General features: G+C 44.8%; 1 protein-coding gene across 1 annotated transcript in view; it reads left to right on the top strand.

Moving 5' to 3' along the window:
• Positions 1-14,654, top strand: part of Greb1 (growth regulating estrogen receptor binding 1) — a 164,525-nt gene that overhangs the window by 131,641 nt on the left and 18,230 nt on the right. Inside the window, exons 20-23 of the mRNA XM_004665684.2 lie at positions 46-242; positions 1,246-1,350; positions 2,781-3,406; positions 13,288-13,390. Of these exons, the coding sequence (XP_004665741.2) occupies positions 46-242; positions 1,246-1,350; positions 2,781-3,406; positions 13,288-13,390 (1,031 nt within the window). The remainder of the gene's footprint in view (positions 1-45; positions 243-1,245; positions 1,351-2,780; positions 3,407-13,287; positions 13,391-14,654) is intronic.

Here is a 14,654-nt window from a genome sequence, read left to right as displayed (position 1 = left end):
TTTCCAGGGAACACGCAGCGGGCTAACACTTTCTGCCCCTCCCAGGTCTTTGAGATACTGTGACCTGCGGCTGATCAACTCTTCCTGCCTGGTAAGGACAGCCCTGGAGCAGGAGCTGGGCCTGGCTGCCTACTTTGTGAGCAATGAGATCCCCTTGGAAAAGGGAGCCAAGAACGAGGCCCTGGAGAGTGATGGGGAAAAGCTAAGCAGCACTGATGAAGACGAGGAGGCGGGGGCAGAAGGTAACAGGACCTGACCTGACCTGACCTGACCAGGTTGGGTGTCTTCCTGGCTTGGGGCCTAAAGGTCACCTGTTCTTGTGTATGCCCCCTCCTTCATCCTCCAAATGACAAGGCCCTCTGGGAGTTGAGGCTCTACTTTTCTTTTTCTTTCACTTTCAGTGACATTGCAAGGTAGAAATCCCTGTAGGTTCTTGAGACTCTAGAATTCTTAATGAATAGGAAGAAAACTGACTTCTTAGGGTTCAAGGTGATGCTTTACTTGTCTTATAGGTAGAATAGGATTCACTTAGTCCCTCAGTGTGAATGGACTCATCATCAGTAATTTATGAACAAGCCCAGTTTTATTTGTAGAGTCTTAAAGTCTGATACTGTATGGTTTATATTTATGAATATATGACTAATGGGGTACATTGTTTAATGAGAATCTGTGGCTTATTAACATTATTATATAATCATTAATATACCAACATATGATGAAATTAATAAAGGAGCTGGGCATGGTGGCACATGCTTTTAATCCAAGCACTTGGGAGACAGAGGAAGAAGGTTTGCTGTGAGTTCAAGGCCACCCTGAGACTACATAAGGTTTCCAGATCAGCCTGGGCTAGTGTGAGACCCTACTGCGAAAAACCAAAAAAGAAAGAAAAAAATTAAGGAAAGGAAGGAATTGTGATGATGCTATAGTTTTACCAAGATCCATGCATGAGAGTAGTACAAGGTCCTGACTGTGGTCTACGGCGTAACAAGAAAATAGAAGACAACCATGTAAAAAAGTATATACTAGGCATTTGTAGACTGGCAGAGAAGGAACAGAGCTTTTCTCTTCCTTTACTTGGACATGGGGCAAGGATGCAGTCCCTCTCAGCCTTGGGTTGTCCTTTGTAAGGTGGCAAGCCTACCAGATTACCCTGCACTGTGGCTAACTTTGGAAATATTGTGACCATGGTATTAAATGCTCCCAGTCCCCTGTTGCTCGCGGTGATGATTTTGTTGCAATTTTCAGTGTGCTTTGAAGCAGGCTGCACCTCGGAGAAGAGGAGCCCGGTGAGGAGGGAGCGCACCCGCTCCCACGACTCTGCGTCCTCCTCCCTCTCCTCTAGAGCGTCGGGTGAGTCTGCAGGGAATGCCACACAGCTGGGCTGCCTTTGATTTCAGAGAACGGCAGGAAACACATAGGGCCACTCACTGAGCCCCTGTTTCTGGTCAGAACTGGGACGGGAAAGACAGCTTCAAAAAGGGACTCTCTAGAATATCCTAGAGGTGAACGTGGTGTCTGAGACCTTGAGGACTGGCCTGGACTGTAGGGTCCAGCTACTACTTCTGGCAGGAGAGACTGGTCTGTCCCTGGCTGTGGCCTGGGCTTCAGAGTCCTGGACATGGGGAGGTACATCTTAGGGTGCTCCCTATGTGACTGTTGACTTGGCCACTGCTTGGGGAGGACAGAAGTTGAGGCAATCTTGTCCAGGGAAGTGATCATGGCCATCTTCACAGGAGCAGCGACAGCCACAAGAGCCCCCACACTTACACTACACAGGGGAGAGGGAATGCAAATGAGGCCTGGTGTGGGCTCTACCCTGAGGTGTCCGCGCTCTCTGACATCAGCCAAGACCCATGTATGGGGGACAGCATCACCCGCCTCAAAGTCTGTATCAAACTGGGTCGCTCAATAGAATCTTAATCTTTAAAGGTACATTCATTATGAATTCTGCCTTCAAGAAATTCGTCTTTAGGGCTAGTGAGATAGCGTGGTTGAGTTGGTAGAGTGCTTGACTCGCATGCTAACAGCCCTGGCTTTGATGACCAGCACTGTATGAACGGGCATGATGGTGCCCCTGGGAGGTTGAGACCACAGCATCAGGAGCTCAAGGTCATCTTCAGCTCCACAGCAGGTTCAAGGCCAGGCTGAGATACATGAGACCCTGACTCAAAAAAAAAAAAAAAAAAAACTTTATCTTTGCCCATGCACACCACATAGATTGGCATATTTAGTCATTTCTGTGTACACAGTGACTCACACTAAGCCCTTCATTTTATTTCAGGCAGAGGGAAGAGTTAGGTCAGGTTTGCTCACCAAAAGCTCCAGAGTTTGATGCTTCTTTGTCTTGGGGCTTAGCAAACATGGTGTTCTCTGGAGGTGGGGGGAAGAAGCTTCCAGGCCAAGAGTCTCAGGGGCTTGTTGGCTTGGGTGCAGGTAGTGGTCTGGTGCTCTAGGTGGGGTGTGGTGGGTCTAGTGGTATGTGGTCTGGGGTGCAGAGAGCCTAGAGCTAATGGGAGATTGTCTTCAGCAGCCCCAGGGAAGCAGCAAGTCAGGTGGGCTGAGGGTCTCCCCCACAGGTGTGCACAATCTCCAGCCCGGTTCTGTGTGACCAAAGGAAACTGATTTGCAGGAGAGAGGTTGGTCAGATAAACCAAATGCTATAGCCACAAGCATCGTTTGCCCAAACTGTCCCAGGATGCCCTGGAGCAAGACTGGGAACCACAGTGGATTTCTGGGAGGTGGTTCCTGGGACACTTCTGACTATATTTGTCTTTCCCCAGGCTCTGTGCTCTGCAGTGAGTCCCTGGTTCAGCCCTCAGGGCCCCTACAGGGAGAACAAGCCAGGTCACCTCCACAGTGTGGCCCTGCAGAGGAGGGCAGGACCCCTGGGGAGAAGCAGCGGCTCCCGGTGAGTCAGGGGCCTCCGGTCAACAGCACGCGCAGCCCTGGGCTGCCCCCGCAGCCCGGTTATGGCCTCAGGAGCGGACAGAGGAACCCGCAGGCGTCGGCGGCCCCATCCTCCCAGTTGTCCTCTTCCTCGGGTTCGTCCTCCACATGCCCAGTGCCTGCCACCGGCATGCTAGTTCTGCAGGCCTCTCAGTGCTCCATGGCCAAGGCTTGCCGGCAGCCGCCCATCGTCTTCCTGCCCAAGCTCGTGTATGACATGCTCATGTCCACGGACAGCAGCGGACTGCCCAAGGCTGCCTCCCTCCTGCCCTCGCCCTCAGTCATGTGGACCAGCTCTTTCCGCCCCCTGCTCAGCAAGACAATGACATCCACGGAGCAGTCCCTCTACTACCGGCAGTGGACAGTGCCCCGGCCTAGCCACATGGACTATGGCAACCGCGCTGAGGGCCATGTGGACAGCTTCCACCCCCGCAGGCTGCTGCTCAGCGGTCCCCCTCAGGTGGGTGCTTTGTCTGCTGTCTCCAGCACCGTCCAGGACTCCAGGGGTATCTCTCGGCTCAGCAGGAAGAAGGACTGGGCCTGGCAGTTTCCTCCTCTGGGTGATGTGGGAAGTAGGGGTGATATCTGTATACCAGGTTCGCACAAGTTCAGGCAAAGATTTTACCTTTCTATTTGATCACAGTTGACCCTCCTTTCCAGGTTCCATCTACTCTCCGGTTAGAAACCACAGTGCCATCTGTGTTGGAAGGTTTAGGTGAACTGTAAATGGGAAGTCAGGGGCTTTGTGTCCTGGTTGTAGCTTGTCTGCAGTTCACTGTGTAGCTTTAACAGAATATCTCACCTGTAAATAGCATGGACACCCAAAGGTCTGAGCATCCTTTGTGGTGGGCATGGAAGGAGGAGAGCTGGTTGGCTTGGGATGGCCTCTTTGGAAGTAAGTACAGACTGGGAGGAGGGATCGGGTTGCCTGGGACCACATTTTGTTCAAACATTTCCTGATACCTCATAGAAGTTTCTTTTATGCATATGCATGTGTATGGTAGCATGTGTTTGTGTGGTGTGTGCACAACTTTGTGCAGATGTGGCTCTCAATGCAAGTGCAAAGGCCAGAGGGAAATTTCACATGTACACTTCCATCAATCATCCACTGATTTCCTTGAGATGGGGGTCTCTCTCTGATTCTGGAGCTGCTAATTTTATTTGAGCCCTAGTGATTCTCTGGTCTCTGCTCCCCATGGGCCTGGGGTTTCAGGCATGCCTAGCCACTTCTAGCTGTTTATGTGTCTTCTGGGAAATCAGACTTGGGTGGTCTTAGGCCCTCATGCTTGTGTGAGAAGTGCTGCTACACACTGAGCCATCTCTCTGGTTCCCAGGGCAAATTTTTGACTTTCCTGTGTAGAGATGGGAGACTTCAGAGATGCAAGACATCTAGTATAGTGCCTGGTTCATTAGCCACTGTGAGACCATGAATACCATGGCCACGTTGTGTCTGGAAGACAGTATTGCAAAGCACTCCTCCTTGTCCTTTGGCTCTTACATTCTTTCTGCCACCTCTTCCACAATGATCCCTGAGTCTTGGAGTGTGTAATAGAGACGTCTCTCTTAGTGCTGAACATTCCACTGTCACTTTTTCTCAGCACTTTGGTGAGTTTTGAGTAATCCCAGTTGCCACCATCTGAAACAAGAAGCTTCTCTAACCAAAAGTGAGAGTAGCATTAATACATGGGCATAAATATAAGTATTCAGAGGGCAGTTTGGTGGGCAGAATATATCCATTTAAGCTAGACAACAGTAATAGTTCCCTTCATAGAGATTATGACCTTACCAGCCATAGGATTTTGAATAGGGTTACAGTCCTAGGAAGAATTCCCTCGCATGGAGCAGGCCTCAAGTCCAATCAAAGAGCAGTTTGTTTCCTTCACAACAGACATACCACCTGTTGCAATCAGCTTCACGCTGTTGGACAAAGACCCGACCAAAGCAGCCCGTGGGAAGAAAGGGTTTATTTTGGCTTCCAGACTCAGGGTGAAGCTCCATGATGGCAGGGGAAATTGATGGCATGAGAAAAGGCTGGACATCACCTCCTGGCCAAGAACATGTGGACAAGAGCAGCAGGAGAGTGTGCCAAACACTGACAAGGGGAAGCTGGATATAACACCCATAAGCCTGCACCCAACAGCATACTTCCTCCAATAAGGATCCAATTCTAAAATTTCCATCAGCTGGGGACCAAAAATTCAGAACACACAGGTTTATTGGGGACACATAATTTAAACCACCACACCACTATTGCATCAGTTTGGTATATTTGGTCTGGTTGTTGAGCCTTAATGTTTGCAGGGTCTGCTGCCAGTTAAGACTGTTGACTGTTGAAAAGGCTGCATAGCTCTTTCCACCATCCTTCCAGCTGCAGGGAGGAGGCTTCCAGTTCAGCTCCAGCTTGGTTTCTCAGTGATCTCCAGCCTGAGCATGAAATGCAATTTCAGCAATAGTGTCTAATCATCTAGATCTGGTGGGAAACCAAAAGCCTTGCCAATAGCCTAACACATATGTTTTCAGTGCATCTAGGGACTCCCACACCAATAATTTGATGGAAGGTATTCCACTCTTGGTAATATTTTTTTTTTCTAATAACAGACTCTGGGCACCACATTATCGATACCCACAGAGTACTTCTGCCCAAACTCTCTCTTTTTAACGTATAATTAACTACTAAAGAAATAGGTTTCCCTATGGCTTATTCATAACATCTTTAATTTTGATTACCCCTCTTTCCATATCCTCCGTTCCTCCATCCACTCCCCAGAACCCACTTAGACCATTTTACCTCAACAGTTCTGCCCCTCTGCATACATATCTACTATATCCTCCTGTGGCCTCTACTAATGACTTTTATTCCAGCTCATGAACAAATCTAAACATTTGAAGTAGGAATCCGCATATAAGAGAACATGAAATGTTTGACTTTCTGAGCCTGGGTTACCTCATTTAGTGTAAGTTTTCCAATCCATTAATTTCCCTGCAAATTTAATAATTTCATTTTTCTTTATAGCTGAATAAAACTCCATTGTATAAATGTACACTGGTACTTCACCCAAAGTCCCTGCTGTTCCCAAACACTGAGGGATAATAGCCACTCAGTCTGGCTACACTGGGCCTTCCCCACTCTTTGAAGGACAGGAGTGCACAGCTCAGAAGTAGCACCCCTACACCATGACCTGGACAAGGGCCCAAAATCCAAAGGCCCTGAAATGTCCTTAAGTGTAAGGGAGAAAAATGCCAACACCTCAGGACACTTCCAACGAGCTGGGTCACTACCAGCATCACTATTTTTAATTCAGCTTGTCAAGATATTTTAGGAGTCTCATGACTGAGACATGATAAGATTTTGAAGTCACACCTGTCAGGTTCAGCATTGGCCCACGTTCTGAGAGAAGCACACTGCATGCACAGGAACTTTCTGGGGACCATGGTTGGACCACACACCATCAGGAAAGCACCATCAGCCAGGGCAGGGGCGGCAGTGGTAGACTGTATCTTGGCCACAGTCCCTGGAGCTCCAAGCTCAGGCTAGGGGCATTCCATACCAGTTGGCAGCATGCTAGAAGAGACAGAGTGGTCAGCATGACATGTGTCCCACTACTGGGTTGTATATCTGGGAGCCTGCAATGGTTGGGTGGGTATGGCAAGAATGGGGAAATAATCACTGATAAGAATTTAAGCATGAGCCCAGCCAAGCAGAAGTAATCCTAAATCCAGGATCAGACTGGCCAGACTCTCATATAACTGCCTGTGGTAGTTTGAATGTAAGTCCCCCAAAGACTCAGGTGTTTTATTAAAGCTGGTAACCTGAGTCTCTAGCCACCTAGATGGAGCAAGTTCACTGGGGGTGGATCTTGAAGTCTAGCCCTAAGGTGTGCACAGAGGCCTGAGCTCTGGGGTTCTGTGCACAGCTGGTTGGTGCTTCCTGCTGTTGGTGTTTGCTGCCTGTTTGGGTTTCTCTCTGCTTGGATGCATGCAAGCAGCTTCTTCTACCACTGATGGAAGCTTCCCCTGGATCTGTGAGCCTGAAATAAAGCCCTCCCTCCCATAAACTGCATCTGCTGTGGATGTTCATCGCAGCAATGTGAAATGATCTATGACAGAAATTTGGTGCCAAGAGTGGGATGTTGCCACGTGATGAATCTGACCATGTGGACTTTTGTCTTTTGGAATTTGTATCCTGGAGAAGAAATATGTATGGACTAAGAACTTAGGACTACAGAAGCCTCACAGTGTGCTAAGCCAAAATTTGTGGGCTGTTTTAGTGAGAGTTTGAAAATGCTAAGTGAAGAGAGAATTATATTTGGAGGCTTCACTTAAGAACTTTCAAAGGGGAAGGAAAAACAGCTGAGGATTTTGTTAAAATTGGGCTACTGGGATAAAGGCTGGCTGTATTCTGTACCCATGCTTAGAGAGTGATCATGGTTAAATTTGAAGGTAATGAACTGATGTGCTTGTGAAAGATATTCAATTGAGAGATAAGATTTAAAGTTGAAAAAAATGTAATGGCACAGAGACTGGTTGCTAAAGTTGTTATTGTCAAGGAGATTATCAGCATTAGGGGTCCTTTGCATTGAAACAATGAGGGTATCAGTGGCAGTCAACTTCAGGTTGCTGAGATGAACCTCCAAATCAGGCACCATTTATGTAATTAATGGCATTTATTTGAAGCTTACAAATCCAGGGGAATTTCCATAATGGTGAAAAAGAGAAAACACTACCAAGAGCTAGAGAAAAATCTAGCAGCCAAACCAGAGGGAACCCAGGCATAACTCAGGCACTTTGCATTTTTTTTTTCGAGGTAGCGTCTCACCCTAGCCCAGGATGACCTGGAATTCACTCTGTAGTCTTAGGGTGGCTTTGAGCTCTCAGTGATCCTCCTACCTCTGCCTCCCGAGTACTGGAATTAAAGGTGTGCGCCACCATACCTGGCTTATACTTTGCATGTCTTACACCGGAATTCAGATTGAACCCCAGTGACACCTCCAAAAAGCTTTAATAAACTCCTGAATCTATTGAGGGACATCTACTCAAACCAGCACATTCCACCCCTGGCCCCCAATAGATTCATAATCATCTCATATTGTATATGTGTTCAGTCCAAATTCAAAGCTCCCCACAGTCTTTACCAACTTAAGATAGTACCAAAGTCCCAAGTCTCATCTGAGATTTAAGAATGTCTGTTAGCAATGAGTCCTGTAAAATCAGAACAAGTCATATACTTTCAATATATAAAGGCACAGAGTAAACATTTCCAACTTTTATACGGCACAACAAGGAGAGACTGGACCAATGCAAACTCAACAACCATCAAACATCTGCAGTTCAACTCTGATGTCATAACCAGTGACAGTCTCTGCAATTCCCACTTTTGTCCCTCCAGCTGTGCTGAATAGCAGGGAAAATTCCCATTCTAGTCACCAGTGTGCCATGGTCGCCCTTGTATAGTCCTGGTATATCCAAAACATCTTTAGGTCTCCATGCAAATCACAGTCCATATGCCAATGTTTATACTGGCCTATCAGGGACATCACATCTCAGCAGCAGCTCCTAAAACTGTGTACTTCATGACCCATTCCATGCATGTTTCATGATTCCAAAACAATACCAGGTATGCAGGACATAGCCATATTCTTTTTTTTTTTAATTATACATATTTATATTTGAGAGAGAGAATGGGCACGCCTGGGACTGCAAATGAACTCCAGGTGTGTGTGCCCCCTTGTGCATCTGGCTTATGTGGGTCCTGGAGAATCAAACCGAAATCCTTTGGCTTTGCAGGCAAGTGCTTAACCACTAAGCCATCTCTCCAGCCCAACATTGCCATATTCAGAGAGAGACAAAATAAATCTTGACCTTGAAGAGCAGATTCCTTCCTTTAGTCAACTACTTTCAAAAGAGTTTGCATTTTTACCATTCAGTCTTTCCTCAGGCATCCTTTCCATTGTTTCAATGTGAAGTAATTGGGCCATCTTCCTTCTAGATGCTAATACATTTGATAATAGCAGCTTTAGTAATCAGTCTCAGTGCTCATAATTTTAAACTTGCTTGAGTTTTTCCAACTTTAAATCTTAAATTTCTAGGTTCCATATCATTAGCCAAGTATATCAGTCCATTACAGATTTAAACTTGATCAAACTCTTGAGTCTGAGCAGCAGAACACAGCCAGCTCTTAGGCTAGTAGCCCAGTTCCAGTAATGTTCTCTGTGGACTTTCTTTCTCCTTAGAAAGTCCATAAACAAAGCCTCCAAATACAATTCTCTCTGCACTTGGCATTTTCAAATTTCCACAAGAATAGTTCATAAGCCTTGGCTTACCACTCTGGAAAGTATCTTCAGATGCAAGTACCAAGTCCATGCCCATTCTTCTGAAACAAAAGTTCCAAAAGACCAAAATTCATGTGGCTAGATTCATAGCTTAGTAAACCCCCACTCTCTGGTACTAATTCTGTTGTAGTCAGCTTTACATTGCTGAGATGAACCTCCAAACCAGACACAAGTTATGGGGGGAATGGGATTTTATTTGCAGCTTTCAGATCCAGAGGAAGTTCCAAAATGGTGGAAGAAGCTGGTCCCTATTCACAGGTCCACACAGAGAAGCAATCACCAGCACCATAAGCAAGTACACTGCAGGAGCCCAGGCAGAGCTCAGGCACTCTGCATATCTTAGGATGGAGTTCAGACCCATCCCCTATAACAAATAACAAACATCCTGGGGCTGGACTTCAGGACACCTTCTGCAGCCAGGTAGCTGGAAATTGTAGAAGCTTTAATAAAACTTTTGAATCTATTGGGGACATCCATTTAAACTACTATACTGGGTAATATAATAAATCTATTTCTACCTGTCTCAGGAACCTTCACACCAAATTCCACAATGGCTGTACCAATTTATATTTCCACACCCACACTCTCACCAGAATTTACTATCATTTGGTTTCTTCATTCTTTCAGGAGTGAGATGGAATCACAAAGTAGTTTTAATTTGCGTTTCCTTGATGGCTAAGAATGTAGAACATGTTTTTATATAGTTATTGAACCATAGAAAATTTTAAGATGTATTTTAATATTTAAGATACATATAATATATAAAATAATATAATTTTTATATATGGTGTTATATCAATTAGGGAAGCAATTACTGTGTGTGTATAAACACACCTAAAAGAGTCTTAGAGAGGCTAGCTACTAGATCATTGCTTTTAGAGCAGATCGAGACTTACAGCAGTCTACTTTATTACTAGTCTGTACTTAGAGACTTAATGACTATATATTACTTTTTTTAACGTGTTCCATATGTGAATTTTTATTTGATCATGTTTTATACAATACTACTTGAAATATTTAAGACCTAGAATAAAGTAAAAGAAAGTCACACCAAAATGAATTATACATAAAAAGGTGGTTATTGACCTAAGATTTTTAATGAAAGTTATGAAAGTTACCAATGTGACCTTTACTGTAGATGTAAAAGTAACTCACAAACCTGAAATATTTTTTACCTCAAGGGAAACATGTCAAAGACTATCATGGACAAAATTTAGCATGGTTTTGAAAATTTCATAAAGTATGAAAGTTACAGATTTTATTTCAAGGAATAATCCATTTTTGGAAGCTTTTCTTCAAAGTAATGTACACTTTTTTCTCAAAACACACTCTCTCTCTCTCTCTCTCTCTCTCTCTCTCTCTGTCCATATATATATATATATATATATATATATATATATATATATATATGTTGCAGTATTTAAATTTTGATTAAAAGACATCCCTTGATCACTTTATTTAATACTACTATTATAATTTATGTGCTCCGTACTTGTCTTTTAAGGAGAAAATTATCTTTGTAAATTAAGATTTAATTCAAAATTTGTACTTTCCTCATTTCCTAAAATAATATATGTTAACATAATAATTTTCATTACATTTAAAATTTTTTTTATTAGTTTTCTACTGTGCAAGTACAGGCAGTTAGGTACCATTATAAGGCTCATCCATGACCTACCCCCTCCCTATTGGCTCCTTCTTGTTGCGGTATGTGGGTTGTGGATTGTAGAGTTAGCCCACAGTTATTGGTATGATAAATGTCTCTGTATATCATGACCCAACATGTGGCTCTGACATTCTTTCTGCCCCCTCTTCCACAAAATTTCCCTGAGCCATGTTGGGTTCATTTTTGGTCTGCTTCAGTGATGAGGTGTTGGGGGCCTCTGGGGCTCTGGCTCTCTGATTTGGTAGGCATTGATTTTTCTCTGTGTTGGTCTCCTTCCTCCTTGTGCTGGTATCCGGTTCATCAGGAAAACAGCACCCTTGCTTGTTTTGCCAATTTTCCTTAGTTTCAGTCAGGGCCCTTTTGAGGCATGATGGGGTGGCTCTTTCCTTAGGACCTGCATCTATATTTTCTTCCCTGGGATTTGCAGGGCAGCGAGGTGGTCGCCATCTTGGCTGGAAGCTATATATTACTTTTTTCTAAATAAAAATAGAAAAAAAAACATGTTCTTATAAGGGATCCAATGTGTATCTGTACTTTCTTTTTTAAAAAATTATTAGAGAGAGAAGCGGATAGAAAGAATGGGCATGCTATAACCTCTAGCCATTGCAAAGGAACCCCTGACGCATGCACCACCTTGTGCAGCTGGCTTATATGGGTACTGGGGAATCAAACCCAGATCCTTAGGCTTTGCAGGCAAGTGCTCTGACTGCTAAGCCCCCTCTCCAACTCACATCTGTACTTTCATACAGCTGTATCTCATCAGTCTTTGCAATTCTTGCCTAGTTAGTATGTGGAAATTGGTGTGCCTGTGTTGTTGGTAAGATTGGATATTGTTAATGTGTTCAGGGGTCCTAGTATACTTTTCAGGAATTTTTTTCTCTTTTGTGGTTTCCTTAAGCAGCTCAATATTTTCTTATTGGTTTGTAGGAACTTTTTACATATTATAAATCTTTATCCTTTGTCATTTATATATATTGCAGATATTTTTTTCTGGTGCTCCTCCCTAGTTGTAACTCAAATCTTCAATTTCAAAGTTATCTCTATTCTCCAACATTTGCGGTGTTTTTACAAACCAGGAACTTGGTTCAAGGACTTGGAAAGCACACTTCTAGAATAACTCCTGTGGGGTGGCAGGCAGGCAGGGAGGGGTCCTAGGCTAGCTCATGGGTACCACTTTAACAATTATAACCCAAATGAACTACTGTCAGTAAGCATACTAGGATGGTGCTGGGATGAGGAAACAAGGGAGTCATTGATACACAAGGAGAGAGAAGGATGAAGAGAAGAATCCTTTTCCTGGGTTTAGGAGGAGAGAAATGAGATTTATATTCGCCCCCTCCACCCCTGTGTGTGTATGCATGTGATCAGGCATATACAGGTGCATGTGTATATTTTTATGTATTTTCACATGTCAGAAGACAATCTCAGGTGTCATTCCTCTCAGGCTCTGCATTAGTTACTTTCTCATTGCTATAACAAAATACCTGACCAGAAGCAACTTAAGGAAGGAAAGGTTTACTTTGGCTTACAGTTCAAGGTCCATCATAGTGGGGAAAGCATTGCAGCAGAAACTTGAGGGAGCTGCTCACCTTGTGTCTGCAGTCAGTAAGCAGAGAGAAATAAATGCTGCTGCTTAGCTTGCTATCTCCTCTTTATTCAGTCCAGGATCCCAGACTATGGAATAGTGCTGTCCTCCCACCTCAGTTAACCTAATCTAGAAAATCCCTCCCAGATGTATCCAAAGACTTGTTTCTATGATGATTTGAAAACCTGTCAAGTTGACAACCAGGACCTGCCAAGTAGGCTAGACTGGCTGGCCTATGAGCCTCAGAGATCTTCCTCTCTCTACCTCCACAGTACTGGGATGACAAGCACATACCATCTGCCCAGAGTTTTTTTACATAGGTTCTGGGAATTGGGTTCTGGTCCTCTGACTGTTTGAGCCATGTCCCTAGCCCTGAGATGCCAGCTGTTTATATCTGTGTAATGAATTGTGTTATCTTACCATATGTATGCTGAATGGGTCAAGCAATTGCAGGACTCTTCTAAAAGAACATTGCACTTATGTGTTAGGTTTCTTTTTTCTAAGCAAGGCTTCTTCAGCTTGCGATAGGTCCCTTCACAAGCATGGCTTGTTTCACTGGGACATGCCTCTGTGGCAACTGGGTAAAGCCTGTGGTCCACCTGCTCGACCTGCCTCACACCTTTGAATGCCTGGGATCCACAGGGCTCTCCTTTTGATGACCTCTGAGTAAGATGGTGGCAGAAGACAAAGAGGTGTCCCAGTGGCATCTCTCATAGGGACAGGCTTCCTGCCCCTGAGCTCTGATTCCAGTGTCTTCACAGATTGGGAAGACAGGTGCCTACCTGCAGTTCCTCAGTATCCTGTCCAGGATGCTCATCCGACTGACAGAGGTGGATGTTTACGATGAAGAAGAGATCAATACCAGTGAGTTGTCTGTTTGGTGATCTCTATACTTGGACAAGTGCCCATTGACCTCTGCGACTCCCTAGTGACTTTGGATGTACTTCTGTTTCATGATGGGACTCCCAGGTTACCCTTGACTTATCCCATGGCCTTCTCTTTCTCTTGTAGAGCATCAGAGGACCTTGTAGGGATAGTATGAGTGCTAGGCTAGTGCCTACCAAGCACCATCTGTGTGTCCAGGACAGTGCTGGACACTTGACCTGAGCATCTGCATATAATTTGTAATACAACCCTGTGAGTGAGGTATTGTTCCATGGTTCTGATGGATGGCATGCTGAGAAGCTTAACTAGAGGGTAGCAGAGCAGAAACTGGGCTGCAGTGGTCTGTAGAAAGCACAGTTCTACATCATGGGAGGGCACCTCTCAAAAAGGACAAAACCCAAATGTGTGGTCCTGGCCTCCTGTTTGCTGAGCAGCTCTGCCCCAGTAAGGCAGGATTCTCTTTGAGCAGCCCCCGCTGCGCACACTACAAACCACGCCCTCTGCTTACACCTCACATCCCTCCCATGGTTCGTGACCTAAATGGCTGGTACCAGTGTGGATAGGCATCTGTAGTGATTAGTGAATCTATTGCCCTTATGTGGCATTACCTGAGTGCACTGCAGAACTTAGTAGACACTGCCACACTGGCATGGGAGTGGCTTCCCGTGAGCACACTCTGAGCCCTGACTTCAACCTGAAGAACTTGGAATTGAGGATTCCCATCTAGCTCTCTACCTTTTCCTGAGCTGGGTATTTCTGTGGTCTCCCTGCAGCTGGGGCCTGAGTTTGTCATGAAGATTAACAGGAAGTTAATCACTTTCCTTATATGCCAGTAGTGAAGACAGTCTTTGAATCCACTTTCTTAAATACATTATCACCCAGTTTTCTCCTGCAAAATAGGGATACTTCCTGTTTTAAGGGGTATTAGGAAGATTAAATAAATGTAGCAGTACAGAGCACCTATTAAAGACATAGTAAGCTCTTCTTCCTTCTCATGGACAAGCACTCTGCCCATGTATACAATGTGCATATAAATCAATATGCACAGGTATCTCTATGTTACACATACACTATAATGTATAATATCAATATGTTGTACAATTTGAGTTGGACCAATTAAACCTTTTGGCCTTTAGTCAGCAAAGCTTGGTGAGTGCCATAGGCTATCCCAGGCATAGTGTAAGAGAGGAGTCTGGCAAGTACATGACATGTGGGTCACTGGAGCTGCTGCCATTAGGAGGCA

The sequence above is a fragment of the Jaculus jaculus genome, chromosome 5 (genome assembly GCF_020740685.1).
Source record: "Jaculus jaculus isolate mJacJac1 chromosome 5, mJacJac1.mat.Y.cur, whole genome shotgun sequence".
Taxonomy (NCBI): domain Eukaryota; kingdom Metazoa; phylum Chordata; class Mammalia; order Rodentia; family Dipodidae; genus Jaculus; species Jaculus jaculus.
This window is presented reverse-complemented; position numbering and strand designations above follow the sequence as displayed.